This window comes from Terrapene carolina, unplaced genomic scaffold (genome assembly GCF_002925995.2).
Source record: "Terrapene carolina triunguis isolate 2854851 unplaced genomic scaffold, T_m_triunguis-2.0 Scaffold68, whole genome shotgun sequence".
Taxonomy (NCBI): Eukaryota; Metazoa; Chordata; order Testudines; family Emydidae; genus Terrapene; species Terrapene triunguis.
This window is the reverse complement of record NW_020664419.1, coordinates 79,747,981-79,766,401: the sequence shown is the minus strand read 5'-3', so window position 1 is coordinate 79,766,401 and position 18,421 is coordinate 79,747,981. Positions and strand designations below refer to the sequence as shown.

The 18,421-nt window shown below is 41.1% G+C and overlaps 1 protein-coding gene across 1 annotated transcript in view; it reads right to left on the bottom strand.

Moving 5' to 3' along the window:
• Positions 1-18,421, bottom strand: part of SCYL2 (SCY1 like pseudokinase 2) — a 58,892-nt gene that overhangs the window by 22,704 nt on the left and 17,767 nt on the right. Inside the window, exons 3-9 of the mRNA XM_024199834.2 lie at positions 13,804-13,961; positions 9,620-9,764; positions 6,588-6,737; positions 5,377-5,598; positions 3,686-3,802; positions 2,913-3,038; positions 1,231-1,407 (exon numbers count right to left, since the gene is read on the bottom strand). Of these exons, the coding sequence (XP_024055602.2) occupies positions 1,231-1,407; positions 2,913-3,038; positions 3,686-3,802; positions 5,377-5,598; positions 6,588-6,737; positions 9,620-9,764; positions 13,804-13,961 (1,095 nt within the window). The remainder of the gene's footprint in view (positions 1-1,230; positions 1,408-2,912; positions 3,039-3,685; positions 3,803-5,376; positions 5,599-6,587; positions 6,738-9,619; positions 9,765-13,803; positions 13,962-18,421) is intronic.

Genomic DNA, 18,421 nt, shown 5'->3' with positions numbered 1-18,421 from the left:
CAGATTTTAATTCTGCAACATTACACTTTCAATTTGAAGTTTATTATAGCAATATAGTTTTGAAACATTAAAAAAAAGCTCTTATAACAGAGTCAATGGTATTTACACTCACCATGTTGCTAGCCTGAAGGCATGGAAGATAAAAAGACACTTAGACATGTTATAGTATTTTTGAAACAGCAAATAAAAATTAAAACAAATATACTGACCTTTTTAAAAAAAAAATCCACAAGGCTTGTGGATTTTTGTCTTATAATTCCAAAATAGTCCATTATTAAACTTTAGCTATAGAAACATACTCTTGACATACATACCATTATGGAAATCACTAGTTTCCAAAGAAACCTGGAGTCAAATTCTGCTCTCAGATGTGTATGTGCAATTCCCAATTACTTCAACTGGAATTGTACATATGCGTCAGAAGGCAGAATTTGGACCTTACTGAAGGAGCACAACATTACAGTGACAGTAGGTTTATTCCTAAAGTGAAACCACACTTGACATAAAAATGTGTAATTCCCCAAGCAAAATACGGTACTTCACCAAGGTAACTTCATTTCTTCTTTTGAAAAGCAACACTAGAACTTGTGATAAAAACCCCAAAACCCAACAGCTTTTCAAGAAGGCAGAAAGGGTTGAGGAAGTGTCTGTTTGGACATTTGACATACACCATCAGATTGCCAGACACACCGCCATCTAATCATCTGAAAATTCTTGAGACGGGGAAAAAAACCCAACCTTTACCATAGATTCCTATGTTCCCTCTTTGGGCTTGTCAATATCAGGGGAGAGAAAAAAAAAAAAAAAAGTGGTAGCAAATTTATCCAGTATTGTTTAGTCCTGCTCAGAACAGGTCTGATGGTAAATTACACATCTGATTTTTGTTACTCTAGACTCACCATATCAATACAATACAATCAATACAATATTACGCTTAATGAAAGGTCTATTGCCCCTTTAGAGAGGGAATGGTCTGTCATGCTAAAATTGCATTCCAGACCAGTCAAGGGCAAGTGTGCTACAGAGGCAATGGGCTCAGTGCATTTCAGGTGACGAAATGCCTTGCTTCACTCAAGACTGATCTCTCTGGACAGCTACAGAGCAGAACTGAGGTTTGAAAGTTTGCGTTAGATTGGAACAAGGAAATGAATAGAAGATTGATTAGGATTTTGTCAGGAAAAACCTTGAAGGAAAAAAGATGAGATTTACTTTTAAACAACATTAATCTACCTGGATTGGTTCTTGCTGTTTAAAAACAGGGCCAAGATCAGGCAGAATTAGCTTGATGTACTCTTCTTTGGTGCACTCCTCAGCAATCAGCAGAACATTAGGCAAAACAAAGGGTACCATATCAGGGTTCACAAACTCTGAGGTCAAGTAAGGCAAAATTCGCTGCACTATAACACGCTGAGAGAGAAAGACAAAGAGGTGTGGTTGCTTTGCATTGCAATAAAATACTATTTTCTAATTTTATTTCAGCAAAGATTTTTTCGTAAAAGTCAGGTTTATACAATAGTAGACAAATACATCAGTTCTGAACCTTACTTTAAGAGTAAACTCGAGTTTTATATACTACTGTGCTTTCTTTTCTGTTTGTATTTAAGACAGTCTGTCCAAATGGACTCTCAATCATCTTAATTTAATGCCACTTAAAAGCTATTATAACTTAATGAGGCTGTATATAGGACTTAAAATCATGAATACAAATTAAGGAAGCCACATACGATACTGTTTTTCTAAAGACTAGATAAAGAGTTATTAGCATAAAATTCAGCTTTTGCAGGACTCCAAGGTTCACTAGCTTTGAAGCCTGTAATCACAATACAAAAGAGAAGTACTTCCTTCCTACAGCTGAACGCCACCTCCAACCTTTGGTTCTACTTCTGCTTGCAAGAATCTTGCAGACATATCTAGCCTGGACAAGCATATGATAAATGGCCACTGATGGTGATGATTCTAGAAAGCCTACTCATTGAGATGTATTTAACATTGATATACTACCACCAATAGAAATGGGGGGAAAATAAAAACTTAAGGCTGAATAGCTTCCCTGTGTCTTCCTGCCTTCTTTCATAACTCTTGGAAACTTTGTCCAACTCCAAAATGTCACAAAAATAATTAATCAATGGAGAAAATTGATAAGTAAAAAAAAAAAAAAAAAAGACATTACTCAACATTAGATCTTCCTGCAGTAGGATTGTACTTGTATTTGTAAATTGTATTTGTAAATAGTTCAAAAAGAAAGTTTAATTAAAGATGAAGAAATTTAATCACACGGGTCACAAATGTTATTCTATTATGTGGTAAACAAGTATTTTTTCCTTCTTATTTTCTTTGGGACTACAAAAACTAAGAGATTAACAAAAAAGAGAAGGGGATGGGGCCAGTGTTATCACACCATCTGCCTGCCATACAGGAGAAGAAATTTGGACTGACAGTCTCTAGCTTTCCAGGCTGTCTGAGAGCACGAAAAGCACAATGGGCCAAGTCCTCTTGGGGAAGAAAGCTTTGCATCATTGAGCAATAGAGAAGAACAGAAAAAAATAAAAAAAAAAAAAAGAGTTCAGTCGGTCCAACTGCACTGGAAGGATGGGGACTACTTCACAGAGCCTTGAAAGATGGGGATTGTAAAGCAAAGGGAATGGGGAACATAGGGCGGAAGTGGGATGACCCCGGAGGAGGTAAGTGAACTCTTCAAGGAAAATTTCGCTACCACGAGAGTTCAAGGTTGCCATTTTTTCTTATCTCCAGGAGTATCAGCAGCTGCAGGGTATTCCCACATAAAACAAGTTTATCATACCTCTTCTTCCTTACTATGTTCTACCAATCCCACTGCAGTCCAGTATAGAATGGAGGTGCACAGACTTCAATACTCTTCATTTAAAAATATTAAAAGATAAAGGAAAACAAACCTTAGGCAGTTTTGGTAGAACCTTTGGTAGCCCTTTAAAAAACTGTGATTTCTGAAGATTATCCCTTTGGAATAAAGAATCAAAATATTGGAGTGTCATTGCCCCAACATCATCAAAGAATGGTATCTAAAAATAAAGGATAAAAATGTGTGATCTTGGAGAGAAACCACCACCAATGCTATTGTAAATGTAGCATATGTAAAATAATCATCTAATTTACCTTCTCAAATGCATTATAAAAATCAACAAAACTTTTAGTAGTTAAGTGGCTACATCTAATAAATAGAAAAGTACATTTTTACACAATAAGTAGTATTGTGACCGACAGGTAAACTTCATCATTAAAACAATTAACTGCTTGAGCCTAGCTTTTTAAAGGAAACAGATAATATTTGTATGGCTGATATGGTCTGTATAACTTGGTTTATTTTATATGGAAGAGAATTATTTTTCGCATTAGAAAAGCTCTAAGAATGAATACAAGTTTTAATAAAAGAGCAAGCTTACCAAGAAGTACTGTATACTTATTACTTCTACATTATTAGGCTACTTCCTAAACTACCCAGCCTTTGGTTACCTCCCTGGGAATTTATAGCCCTGCTTCGATACAGAAAGTGAATGTGACAGTCATAAAACAAAAGGAAAAGTAGTATCTTTAAGGACCACTAACAGAAAATAACTAAACATTTTAAAATTTCAATTGACAAGAGCAACAGCTAAGTTCATGTTATTAGCCCTGTTTCTTGCAGCTACAGTATTTTCTAGGCACTCACCTTTGTCATTTGATCTGCATCTGGTCTGACTGCAGGAGCTACGTTTAATAGTAGTTTTACATGTTCACGTACTTCCTCTGGTATATTCTGAAGTGTAGTGGAGCCTAAGCGACTCAGCTGTACAAATAATTCAAGTACATGATCCATGAATACAGAAAATTCTGCATACTCATTATTTTAAGACAACTGATTTGATGGCTTTTTAGTTCTACTTTAATTAGGCAAATTTTATAAAATGTAATTTTTATAAATGCGAGAAACTTCAGCTGTGGTCATTCCTATCTCTTTTCTTACAGTGTCACTGCATGCTGGCACTGGTTTAAAACTTGAGTTTACTAAGGCCATGCCTACACATACAGTGCTGCAGCTCTCTTGTCGGCATACTATAATATAATATAATATAATATATGGAGATATACCTATCTCAGAGAACTGGAAGGGACCTTGAAAGGTCATCGAGTCCAGCCCCCTGCCTTCACTAGCAGGACCAAGTATTGATTTTGCCCCAGATCCCTAAATGGCCCCCTCAAGGATTGAACTCACAACTCTGGGTTTAGCAGGCCAATGCTCAAACCACTGAGCTATCCCTCCCCCCATCTCTGCGAGCAGCAAAAGCTATGAGTGTCAGGAGAAGCTCTCCTACTGATATAGCGCTGTGCACGCTAGCGCTTATGTCAGTGTAACATGTCACTCATTGGGGTGGAATATTCATACCCCTGAGCAACGTAAGTGGTAGTGTAGACAGCTTAATTCTGTAGCGCTACGGAGCTCAACTATATGGCTGCCTGGCTCTTTAATAGTGCATTGTAATCTGTATGTCATGATAGAGCATTAAACGTGACTAAGGGCTTGTCTACACTGGCAATTTACAACTCTGCAACTTTCTCGTTCAGGGGTGTGAAAAAACACCCCCTTGAGCGCAGCAAATTTCAGTCCTGTAAAGCGCCAGTGTAAACAGTGCACAAGCGCTGGGAGCTACGCCTCTCGTGGAGGTGTGTTTTTTTTAAGAGCGCTGGGAGAGCTCTCTACATAAGCCACATTATAGTGCTGCCGCGGCAGTGCTTTAGCGTTGCCAGTGTAGACAAGCCCTAAGGAACATCAGTATAACTCAGCATCTCTTTTCTTCCTCCAGCAGACAGGAGGTGGAGAAAGAAAAGTTAATCTCTTTCTCTGAAAGTAAGTGAGGGAGGGCATCCTTCCAACTCAACTGTTGGGATGGGAGGGAGGGAGGAGTCACCCACAATTTCTCACTTGTGGGTGATTTCATCACCTTTTATTTAAACTCAGCAATTTCCACATGGCTAACACAGTTGTTCATTGTCCTGTGGTTGATATCCTGTTTGCTCTACTCACAGTCAGAGTGGCACATCATATGTCTATCCCATATTAGCAGCATATGGAGGGAGACATAAGAAGCCCCAGGTAGAATGTCAGCACTAGTAGTTTATTCAGGCAATTTTAATTATGCATCTATTTTTATTCCAAGTATTTTGTAAAGACTGTTTTTAAAGAGGTAGCATGTATGATGTGACCTGTTATTGTAACTACATTTATATTGTAGCTCTCGATGTTGTGTACTACATTGAGATATCCATTTCTTTTCTTTTTTAAAGTAGCAATTGCTTTTAAACATTGAGACATTTAAAAAGTAAAACTCAAATTCAGAACATATTGCTAAGTATAGCAGATACCTGATCCAGCTGTCTACTGAAACTTTTATAAATATCTTTCTTGTTGATCTCAAAAATAGGTTTCCCTTTATTAAATACTGCATACGTGACAGCTCCTAAAGAGTACATGTCACTGGCAGTCTCGCAGCTCACTGAAAGGATGTATTCTGGTGCCAAATACTCAGGATTTGGAAGACACAAGGATGGCAAGTTTGGGTCCCATTCTTTACATAGGAACTTCAGCTGTAAGAACAACAGTGAAAGAAAATATAGAGGTTGAAGATTTTAAATTGAAATTACTCAATAAGCAGCAAACAGTCAAATTCCTTCAAATTCACCATGAGTAAAATAACAGGGACAGAGTGAAGCAAAACTGACTAAGTGGCTATATAAGCTAAATGGGTATGCTTTGACAGTTGCAGATATCACACCAAGATGATTTAGAATTATGAAACTTGATGAACATTTCAAAGAATGCTTTACATATTTAGGCACAAATTAATCTTTGGAATAAAGAGCTACAGAAAATATGTTACCCGTTTTACTTTAGGAAATTAAATGTATTTTTGGATAAGAATGGTCAGTAATCCCAGGAACACTGCACTCTGTGGCGGGAGGGTAGCCCTGTCCATTGGGCTGTTGTTGGTTCATCTTGGTGCCAAGACTGGTTGGTGACCTGCTGCCTCAAAAAAGTTGCACTAGGGGAAAAGGTGGCATCCTCCTGTACTGACCTACCAGTAGATGTATATGTTGTACTCTGCACAGACAAACTCCACATCCCGTTACTAATTCCCTGAACTATTTAGTCCCTGTTAATCCACTCTTAAGTTTCTTTTGAGCAACAACTATCAAGCATGTAGTAGTTCTGCAACAAATGTGCATGGGGCTCAAGAATGAAATCACACTCGTTTTCAAAGTACAAGGAATTTTTCACTGACCACTATACTAGGACTAGAACCCAATCCCTAGTCTAAGGAGGCAGCTCAAATTCATTTTCAGTTGTGACCCAAGGCAGAATTTGAACTCAAACCTCCAGAAATAAAGGGTTGATGACCTATCATGTCATATAGCCTCCCCACTACTACTAAAAAAAAAAAAAAAAAAAAAAAAAAAAAGAGGTGTAGAGAAATTAGTAGCACTAGATACAGCACTAAAATTAGTAGATCATGCAGCCTGTTTCAGACACTATCTGCATTTAAAGTAAAAATCAGACAAAAATAAAGCCTTATTACCTCTTGTTCAGATGGATTTGTTGACTGAATACAAAAATCAAATCCCATAATTTTCCATGCTCCACTTTTATTCAAAATTATATTTTCAGGAGTAATGTTTCCATGGACCATTTTCACACTGCTGTGCAAAAAGGACAAACCTTCAGAGACCTGTTAACAAGGAAAGATTATTTCAAGTTTTTTTGCAAATATACTTTCAAGACACTTGCAAAATATTTACATCAATTATCACGTGTCATTTGTCACAGCAAAGTCTGACTTCCCATGCTCAACTGGCATGTGTTAGTTAAAAAATATACCACAAGGGAAGAAAATATTTCAGACTAAAATCTTTGAAAAAATTAAACATGTATCAAGCAAACCAAATTCAGGTTGAGAACTTGCTCATGGAGTTACTAATGCCAAGTTAACTATCACAGGGCTTGAAAAACCCACTTGCCCAGGATGAGTAGAACGTTCACCAGATGAGTTGGCTGAATGGGGAGCCACTGGCTCCTTCTCTAGAAGAGAAGGAACAAAAAAGCTGCAGAGCAGCGTATGTGCTTGTGCTCCTTTAGCAGACGGGAAGGTGGGAACAAAATTGCCTATGCATAGCTAGTTTTTAAGGAGAAGAGGGGACAGAGCAGTTTGCTTTGTTCTTTTCACAGACCTGTGTGGGGAGAGGGAGTGTGAAAGAGCAGAGTGGTTGGAGGCTGCTTTAAAAAAAAAAAACCTAACAAACAGAATGGGAGGATGAAGCAAGGAGTAGTGACCTCTGTGCCAGGGCTCATTTATGACGGGAGAGGGAGATCGCAATAGAGTGCTCACAGACAGAAGGGCTCCTGAGCATCTATAAAGGTAGTAGCACAGGGGTGGGCAAACTTTTTGGCCCCACGGCCACATCGGCATTGCAAAACTGTATGGAGGGCCGGGTAGGGAAGGCTGTGCCTCCCCAAACAGCATGGCCCCCACCACCTATCCACCCCCTCCCACTTCCTGCCCCCTGACTGCCCTCCTCAGAACCCCTGACCCATCCACTCCCCCTGCTCCTTGTCCCCTGACCGCCCCCTCCTGGGACTCCCCCATCCACACACACACCCACGCTCTCTGTCCCCTGACTGTCCTGACCCTTATTCACACCCCCACCCCCAGACAGGCCCCCCGGGACTCCCACGCCTATCCAACCCCCCTGTTCCCCGACTGCCCCCCAACCTCCGCCCCATCCAACCGCCCCCACGCTCCCTGTCCCGACTCCCCTGACCCCTATCCACACCTCCGCCCCCTGACAGCCCACCCAGGACTCCCATGCCTATCCAACGCCCCCTGCTCCCTGTCCCCTGACTGCCCCCGGGACCCCCTGCCCCTTATCCAACCCCCCTTACCATGCTGCTCAGAGCAGCAGGAGCTCGCAGCCCCGCCACCCGGCCACAGCCAGCCATGTCACCCGCGCTGCCTGGCAGGAGAGGCGGACCAGAGCGCTGACGGCGCAACGCTCTGAGGCTGCAGGGGAGGGAGGACAGCAGGGGAGGGGCCGGGGGCCAGCCTCCCCAGCCGGGAGCTCAGGGGCCAGGCAGGACGGTCCTGCAGGCCGGATGTGGCCCACGGGCCGTAGTTTGCCCACCTGTGTAGTAGCAGGAGCAGCAACAGGTTGGGGGATAATCTATTCACTTAAAGACAGAGCACTGACTGAATTATGTGGATGGCAGTGGTATGACTGGGGAAAGAAAAAAGCAAATTTAAGTTTGCCACCCATTTCAAATTTATTTTAAAAAGATAAGAGGCCACAAAGCTAAGACTCACAGGAACTGGCATCACTCTTCATTAAAAAGAAAGGCGGGGGGGAGGGGAGGGACTAGAAGGAAAATGGTGAAATGTACAATTCTAAATTCTCTAGTGAGATTGGGCAGAAACAGTAGCAATCCAGAGCATTCCATCAAGCATTCATCCTTTCCGCCACTCTGTTTATAAAAGGGTCTTCAAAGCATTGCGGTCTCTCTCCTCATAATTATTTCATTTACTATATGCTCTTTGAAGCTGGGACCTGCCATGCAGCAAAATATCCATGACTACTGTTTGCTTCAGTTTCTTTGGTTCATCTCTTACCCTTCTCTCAAATATTAATGCAGAGATGGCTCGAAAAATTATTGTTTTATGATCACCATCACTGGTCTTCAGATTACTTGTCAAAAGTTACGGCCCACGGGTGATTTTTTTTTTTATTTCAAAAGGATAACTCCAGACTGAAACCTTGTAGGATAGTATTTAACCTAAAATCAACTATTATAAAAATATACAATCCCCTGAAAAACTGTATGTAATGGAAATGACAGCAAATCCTTGAATATCTCAGTGATAAGCAACACCACTATAATGTAGTCTGTCTGAAATTAACACAGGGTTCTGTGCCCTCACCTCACCTTTCTCCTCCAAGAGATGGATTTACACTAAACAGTTCTCTCAAGGAGAAGAAAATAGATCAAATTTGCCAAGGATGGCAAGAGGAAAAAACAGTATGTGGTTAAGGCATTGGATAGACCCAGATTCAGGCTATGTTCTATTCTCAGCATCACCATAGACTTCCTGAGCAACCTGGAGCACGTTACTTAACTTCTTCATGCATCAGATCCCTATCTCCTACATAGGGAAAATAGTTCCCTACTCACAGGACTGTTGTAAGGATAGATTCATTAATGTATTTAAGGTGATCAGATACTATGGTGATGGCCTTTTAGAAAAACCTATAAGTAAAATAAAAATTAACACTAATACAACTGGGTTTAACACCATAGACTTAAATGGAGTTGAATACACTTACATCAGCTGTGAATTTTTAAAAAAATCTTATCAGTCCTGAATGCTGTGATAGAAAGGTCTTGTGCTTTTAGACAAATAATTCCAGAATTCCTAAGCAAACTGTTACACACATGCTTATCTTTACCCACAATTACTCACATAGGTAAACACGTGCATACCTGTTAGCAGGATCAGGGCTTAAGTTTGTAAGCCAATACTAGACATGCAGAAAAAATATAAAGATAAAACCATTAACATACCTGAAGCAAGCCATATTTGGTTTCCACATCATAAAGTTTGTATTCCTTAATATCAGATGGTAAAGGAGAGGGTAGATTGTCCCAGTTGCCAAGAACATTAGCTAAACTTGCAAAGACTGGTTCTGTACAAAATGCCAGGCAATCTCTAAAAAGGGAAGAGGTACCCAATATATCCAGTAAATACATTTAATAAGCTCTTAGTCATGATTTTGAATGACAGAAAATAACTTTCACATGATACATCACCACAATTATCAATATTACTTAAACTATGCTGTATGACAGCTTTTGAAGAATAGATCTCAAATATTTTAATTCTGTAACAAGATGTCTTGGAAGCACACTGGAAGTCAGAAGGTGGTATTGGTCAGAGTAAGACATTTACTACTCTGTATATAGTACTAAAAGTGTGCATAGTGTTTGGTAAAGAATACGAATATTTTCCCTGTACTGAGCCAACACAACAAGGGGAGTAAAGTAGGCATTCATGTACAAGTTGCAGGATCAGGCTTTTAGTTAGGACTAGGATTGATTAGATTCTGAGTAAAGCAGCCTTTGTGTACACCAGTCAGCCATAAACCAGAACATTAGGGTCAAAGCCCATAAGACCAAAGTCAGCACCAAACTAGAGCCTTGTTCATAGTGGGAGGCAGAGAAAATAACAGAAAATAAAAAATTCAGTAGAGCGAAGAGTATGTGCTGACCAACAATTAATGAAGCAATTGTTGAATATTTAGTGGCACTACAAAGTATACAATTTTTTTATGGCAAAAGGTGCTTGAGACACTCATCAGAACGACTGCACAATAAACAGTGTAACTGTGTCTTCCTTACTCTCTCCCTTCATCCCTCACCATGTCCCCACCTCCTCTTTCCCTCTGTGGTTTCATTTCTCCTCTAACATTGTGTTGTAATGTTCACGTCCTATCCTCTCAATAAATGAGGTTGCCTCCCTGTGACTATGCTCAAAGTGGCTCTTCATTTAGCCTCTTTCCGGTCTCCTCTCCCTTAGCGGCTGTAAGAGGAGTACACATGTATGTGTACACAATTACAAGCCTTCCAGCTACTGTCAAGGAGCAGGGGATCATGGTGACTCTTAACTCTCCATATCAATCTCATGATGCCAGCAAGTTTGCTGTCCACACTGCCTCACAGGTATAGGCTTCAGGTAGCATAGTCATACCGTGCTTAAGACCCCTGGAACAGCCATAGCAACTTAAGAGCTGTGGGTTAAGTCTCAATTGTTCTAGAGTCTACAGGAAAAAGCTTTAGCTAGTTGATAACACTTGAGCCTGTTGTGAGAAAGAACTAGCAGGTTATATATGAGAAAATAAGAACACTGCCTCCACCTGAGCAAGGAAAATTGAGACGTAAGAAAACCAGTCAGAATATATTACTCAGGGTGATGAAGTCTCATGCAAGAAATTAAAAAACTAAATATTTGTTGAGTCATTCAAAGATATCACAGGGAACTCTATGTAGTAGGATACAACTTAATGGATTGTACACATCACAAGCCAACGAAATTGCTCTCTAAAGTACAATAAGGCCAAAGAAACAAAACTGATGAAACATGAAAGATCCTTGCTCATCACCCTCAAAGACTAAGAGTCATAGCTTCAGTTCTCCCTACCACTGCCTTTGTGAAGAAGCAAGAATCCTAAAGCAGAATACAAGTGTCAGAAAACCCAACTGAAGATGCTCAACCTTGGTGTTAGTCAGGCTTCCAATTAAACCAATGTGTAGTGGCTCCTCCTGACCCTGCACTTTTTTTTTTTTAAATATAACAAACAACTGCCTCTACAGAAACTCAGTTTTGTACTGACCCACTAGGTAAGAACAGAAATGGGGATAACAAAGTCACTCAATCTTTTATTCCTATTCACCAACAAAAAGCAGATTTAAGTGCCTGGTGGTACTTAATACTGTTCCAAAACATCAACTTTAGCAAAACTCAAACTTATATAAACCAGGAAATACAGAGTTAAGGTACATGCCAATGTAACCTTAACTCTACTCTCGTTGAGCGAAGACCTATAAGCCCATAGCACACATTCTTTCATTGTACTGAACAAGAGCTATCTATACCTGCCTTACACTCAAACACCTAGCTTACTCCACAAAACACCATATCTGCTAAATTTTACAACCTTTACTCATATGCACAGGATGCCACCTAATACGATCATTTCCTCTTACCCTTCACTGAAACCACAGACCACACTCATCTCCCACCTAACTGATGACAATTCCCACAGTCAGAAGACACCTGGGCCCTGCTACTGACACAACCTACACAATGCAGTGCTGAAATGAGGCATACTGGATCCCTCAGGGTACATAGGCACCTCTTTCCTTAGATCACAGTCAGGGGTCAGGCAAAGGGATTCACACACTTCCAGAAAGTCATGACTCCCACCCCAGATCTCCTATCATTATCACAGCTCTGCCAAGCTGCGCCAACATTTAATACACCTACATCTACCCCTACTCTTGTAGTCCCAGGCCACCATTTCAAGTTCACCTTCCCCTTCCTGTCCCAGTAAGCCACTAGCACTTGGGAAGCCATTAGCATGTAAGACGTTGCTCCCTGCTGTCTGGTGACCTCGGAGGGTGCATATGTATCACAGGCAGCAGCTTACTGGAGGGATGCATGCTTCCTTGAATTATGTACCCTGTGCTGTACACCAAACCAGGCCCCATACTGCCACTATGCGCCGCCACCTAGCTGGACTCCCCATCTGCTTCAGCCAGGCTTCCCCAGCCATGCCTTTGACCCACCCAGTCTACTTCCCCTGCAAGTCAGCCTCCCCTCCCCTGCAAGATATGGCATATACCCTAACTTTGTATTTTCTGATTTTCAGAGGTTAAGATTTGTGTTACCTTAAGATCACAGCACAGACACAGCAGAGAAGGATGTGGGGCTGACAGGTCTGCCTCCCCCCCACACCTTGGCACCCACCCCACATATCACCCTTCCCAGTGTTCCATCCCTCATCTCCATCATCTCCCCTGACCTGAACCTCCCAACCCCTCTTCCCTCACTTACCCCAATTTATCCCCCCCGCAGCAAACCCAAGCCCCTTTCCCCCATTCCTTCTCTTTTCCTCTGCCCCCTAGCTCCACCTCCCAGCAAGTATTTGCATACATAATTATTTTCTTTTCAAAAATAGTCTGAGCACCTTCCGAATTTTTTGCTGTACTCAGACGACATTTCCCCAAAACAACAAAAGATCTCTTTGACAAAGGCAAATTGTAGCAACATGACTGTATTTCATTTCCAGATTTCCACCAAGGATGGGTTCCAGATTAAAATGCCTAGGTGTTGCTCATATTCAATAGCCATAGCATGTCCCATTCAGCCATCCAGATTATGTGAAAACTGGCTGACTAGTAACTCACTTGGGTACCATGCACATACACAAGATAATCAGTTTTGTGCATACGTGTTAGGCTCAAGCCTGTAGAGATTAATTTTGTTAAATAACATTTTCAATACTGCTTCCCCAAAGGAGGCTACATCTCAGGAACGTTTTGGTGAAATGACCCCAAATTTATATCACTATCCCTACCCCAGCACCCCATGAGGCACACTAACTTTCAAGGGAAAGTGAGAAACTATGCAGATACAAGAGCACTTACAGGAATTGACCTCAAACCATAAAGTTTTCTCAACCTTAACTATCCGGGAGCTGGCACCTGCCTATAATTTTAACTTTTTTAAAGCCTGGGCGAGGTCTCTTGCTGTAGTTCAGGCAAAGAGAGTGGAAAAGGACTGGGGAACTGATGGTGGAAAAACATGGCTTCTACTTTGTAAAAATTCAGGAATAATGCTAAAACAAAATAAACCAAAACCAAGAAAAGCTCTTTGCTTCGGCAGTTACTGTGACTTCAGCCCTCTTTCAAGTGAAGTATAACTGCGCAAAACAAGGTTTTGTTTTAATGAATATTTTAGCAGTTGAAGTCAGTCACATAGTATACCTTCAACATCTCTGTGAATAATATCAGAAAAAGTGACCGTTTGGGCAACAGTGCAACTAGAACATGGTGACATATGACCTACTTTTATTTATTTTCTCTAATTGCCAAGTCCATATCTTTTGTTATTATTTCTGCACGTTTTTCCAAATGCTCCAGACCTCCATGTCCAGCAAAAAAATACTTACAATTTTACTAAAATTTACCTGGATTCTTCTAATGGATGTTGGACGGTAACTAGTCGAGGGTGTCGAAGCCTTGTCAGTTGTTGAACTCCTCGCTTTAAAGAATCAATAATCTGATCCTTTTCAAATTTCTGATATTTGTCTATTAACTTTTTATCAAAGACGAAAACAGCAACTTCCTAAAAATAAGCAACAAAACTCAGTCAATATTACCTAAGCCACACAGTAAAGTTTATACAATATGATCCATCAAAGCAGAAAGTAGTTCATTATACATCCATAGCCAAATGCTATACTAACTTATTTCAGTTACAATCAACATGATTTTTTTAAATCTCAATTCAATAATATATTTTTCCTGAGCCAATAAACTACTGCTACATACTTTATAAAAAATAATGAATTGACTATTACCACAATGGAATAGGCGCCGACTCCGTGGGTGCTCTGGGGCTGGAGCACCCACGGGGGAAAAAAAAAAAAAAAAGGGTGAGTGCTAAGCACCCACCGGCTGCCCACCTAGCAGAACCTTCCATTCCACCCAGCACCTCCTGCCCACCCGTGGCCCCACAGTGCAGCGCCTTTCCCTCCCTCCCTGTGCCTCTTGCAGATCAGCTGTTTTGTGGCATCAGGAGGCACTGGGGGAAAAGGGGGAAGGAGCGAGGGCGCAGCGCAATCGGGGATGGAACTGGGCGGGAAGAGGCAGGGCTGGGAAGAGGCGTGGTGGGGGCAGGGCAGGGGTGGGGCATTGGGGGAAGGGGTAGAGTGGGGGCACGGCCTGGGCAGAGCCTGGGGGAGCACCACCTGGCAGATTAGAAACTCGGTGCCTATGGTTAATGGTACCACGCTACTTATGCAATGACTAAGCAGCACATCTGAAGACAGCAGCTGGCCGGATTTTAAATAAATGGGAGTTTTGGATACTCAGCACCTCAAAAATCAGCTCAGGTATTGGTAATTTAAATAGTTTGAGAATACACTTATTTTATTTGTTGGAATGATGCTTTGTTATGATTGACATTTGTATTTTTTCTTGAGCACATTGTAGAGAATGGAAAGAATAAATTCTTTCCCTAAACAATATTTTCCTCAGTGTTTTTTTTTTTTTTTTTACTCAACTCTTAAAAAATTACTCAGAAGAGAAAATGCAAGTTCTACTGATTTCAGAATGTTTTGCTGTCTCTTAAAAATTAATTTGGGGGAGGACTACCTAATTTGGTAGGTCATATTCAACAAAAAATTAAGGAGTCTTATAAATTAGGATTTTTGCTAAGAATATTAAGGGGAAATAAGGAGGAGAACACATTATCTCTGGAACTTTTCTTGTGTTATCACATGGCCCGGACCTTGCTTCCAGCTGTGATGTATGCAGCAATTAAGAGGTGAGGGGGGTAATTAACCCTGAGCCTGTGCTTCCTGACTCCCAATATCCAAATAGAAGGTCAGTTAATGAATTTTTATTTTATATATGTCTGCTCCTTGTACAGAAGGAAATATGTTCATAAAATATAAACTAATATAAAGCTAGACTTCATATTATTTACCAATATTAATTTGTATCCAAAATGCTATGTTTCAGCCCAAAGACAAGACAAGGAGGCAACTGTTGGTGTAAATTTGGGCACAAGTGCTATTTTAATGAATATGCATATTCAGCATGTCAGCCTGCTATACAGCAGGTCACACACGCAAACAGCACAATGCTAATAACAATTTTCACCTATATGTATATATATTTGTATATAGACAAAGCAAAAGCAGCAAAATGACCTTTGCAGTAAGTTATGTGAATAAATATTACATTTTATTTGTCCACATGGAAGTTATTTATAATGGATGAAATCCACCCCAGGTCAGAGGGCTCAAAAAAACCAAACCAAAACCAGTTTATGCTTAATTATATACTGCAGTAAAGACTTGTGATGTTGCCCACCCCCCACCCCCAAAAGGGTCAACTTCACTCCAAGGAACTGCAGTGGGCACACAAACTAACCTGAGTTTTAGTGATATTACAGTTCAAGCAATATGCCATATACTTAAAATGGGAAATACTACTAGAATTGCTAATATCTCTAAAACAAGCATGAACATTTTAGGTGCATCCATTGTTCAGATTATTTCAAGCAATCCACTGGACTAAAGAGCACACAGTGTTGGTTATTTAAGATGAGATAGACTTTTCCATCTTCCTCTTCCATCCAGCAGGATTCTTTGAGATATCTAGTAAATTCATCTCAACATTCTGCGTGCCTGGAAGCTGTTACCATTAAACAAGAAAATGCACTCTATATATAGTTCTTTCTAAAGAAAATTGAAACATAGTTGTTTGGTCCCATAACAGTTTCTTCTCTTCATGAAAAGTTCTTATTAAAAAAATTAGTCAAGCTAAAAGACAAAAATAGTGCTATATTTATTTACAAAACTGAGTGTAACATCTTGCAAAGGCTTACATAGGGGTTTAACATTATGGACTACTTGGAGTCCAACTGAAACCATGAAGTCTTATTTCTTTTAATACTAAAAGAAATTCAAGAATATCCTTGTCAACTGCAAATCTTTGTATGCTAGCCACTTCTCATCTGCTACAGTATAATTGTTTTTCTGACTTAATCTCCTTTCAGTTTACTTCCACTCAATCATGAATGATATCCCTCATTAGAAAACAGCCTTCAGTGCCACAAACGGCTCAGGATTTAAAGCATTTAAAGTAATTCCCACACCATTTGCCGCCTTCAATTTTTACATAGCAGAAGCCTTACATAGCATATTAAATCGATAATATTAAATATTGATGCTATGGTACCAGTCAGATTTGTCTAAAACTTCTTTTTAGAAGTTATTTTGTGTTTGCACTAGGATTTTTCATACCCATTCCCTAACACATACAAGGTCCATCTACAGTAACGACAGCAGAAACTGCGGTGTACATAGAGCTTACAAGGTTCTAATCACTGTCAGAAAGAGCAGTAAACACACCCAAGCTCTGCCTAAACTGCAGATACCACCAGAAGAGTTTGCACACACCTGCTAAGAATGACAGATCTGTAGAAAATACCTTAGTTACTTTCTGACTGTCTCATCTTTTTACCTCATAAAGCAAAGGGACAGAAAACAACTGGGTTTTTTTCTGGAATACAGTTAAATAGCTTAGGCCTGGTCTACACTATGAGTTTAACTCGAATTTAGCAGTGTTAAATCGAATTAACCCTGCACCCGTCCACACAACGAAGCCATTTATTTCGAAATAAAGAGCTCTTAAAATCGATTTCTGTCCTCCTCCCCGACGAGCGGAGTAGCGCCAAAATCGATATTGTCATTTCGAATTAGGGTTAGTGTGGCCGCAATTCGATGGTATTGGCCTCCGGGAGCTATCCCACAGTGCACATTGTGACTGCTCTGGACAGCAAACTGAACTCGGATGCACTGGCCAGGTAGACAGGAAAAGCCCCGCGAACATTTGAATTTTATTTCCTGTTTGCCCAGCGTGGAGAGCACAGGTGACCACAGCTAGCTCATCAGCACAGGTAACCATGCAGGCCGATAATCGAAAAAGAGCACCAGCATGGACCGTACGGGAGGTACTGGATCTGATCGCTATATGGGGAGAGGATTCAGTGCTAGCAGAATTTCATTCGAAAAGAGGAAATGCCAAAACTTTTGAAAAAATCTCCAAGGGCATGATGGAGAGAGGCCACAATAGGGACTCAGAGCAGTGCCGCGTGAAAGTCAAGGAGCTCAGACAAGTCTATCAAAAAACAAAGGAGGCAAACAGTCGCTCCGGGTCAGAGCCGTGGACATGCCGCTTCTACGCCGAGCTGCGTGCAGTTCTAGGGGGGGCCGCCACCACTACCCCACCTCTGACCGTGGATTCCGAGGTGGGGGTAATCTCATCAGCCACACCTGAGGATTCTGCGGACGGGGAAGAGGAGGACGAGGACGAGCTTGCGGAGAGCACACAGCACTCCGTTCTCCCCAAACAGCCAGGATCTTTTTCTCAGCCTGACTGAAGTACCCTCCCAAGCCAGTATCCAAGACCATGACCCAATGGAAGGGACCTCAGGTGAGTTTACCTTTTAAAATATAAAACTTGTTTTAAAAGCAAGTGTTTTTTAATGATTACTTTGCCCTGAGGACTTGGGATGCATTCGCGGCCAGTACAGCTACTGGAAAAGTCTGTTGACATGTCTGGGGATGGAGCGGAAATCCTCCAGGGACATCTCTATGAAGCTCTCCTGGAGGTACTCCAAAAGCCTTTCCACAAGGTTTCTGGGCAGTGCAGCCTTATTCCGTCCTCCATGGTAGGACACTTGACCACGCCATGCTAGTAGCAAGTAATCTGATATCATTGCATGACAAAGCCTGGCGGCATATGGACCCGGTGTTTGCTGGCATTCAAGCAACATCCATTCTTTATCTCACTGTGTAATCCTCAGGAGAGTGATATCACTCATGGTAACCTGGTTGAAATACGGGAATTTAATTAAGGGGACAGAGGTGGCCGTTCCTACTGGGCTGTTTGCCTGTGGCTGAAAAGAAATCCTTCCCTGCACTTAGCCAAGCGCGGGGGGTGGGGGGAGGCAATTGGCCCTGAGCTTTTCGCGTTTGGCTAGCAGGGAAGGATTTCTTTTCAGCCACAGGC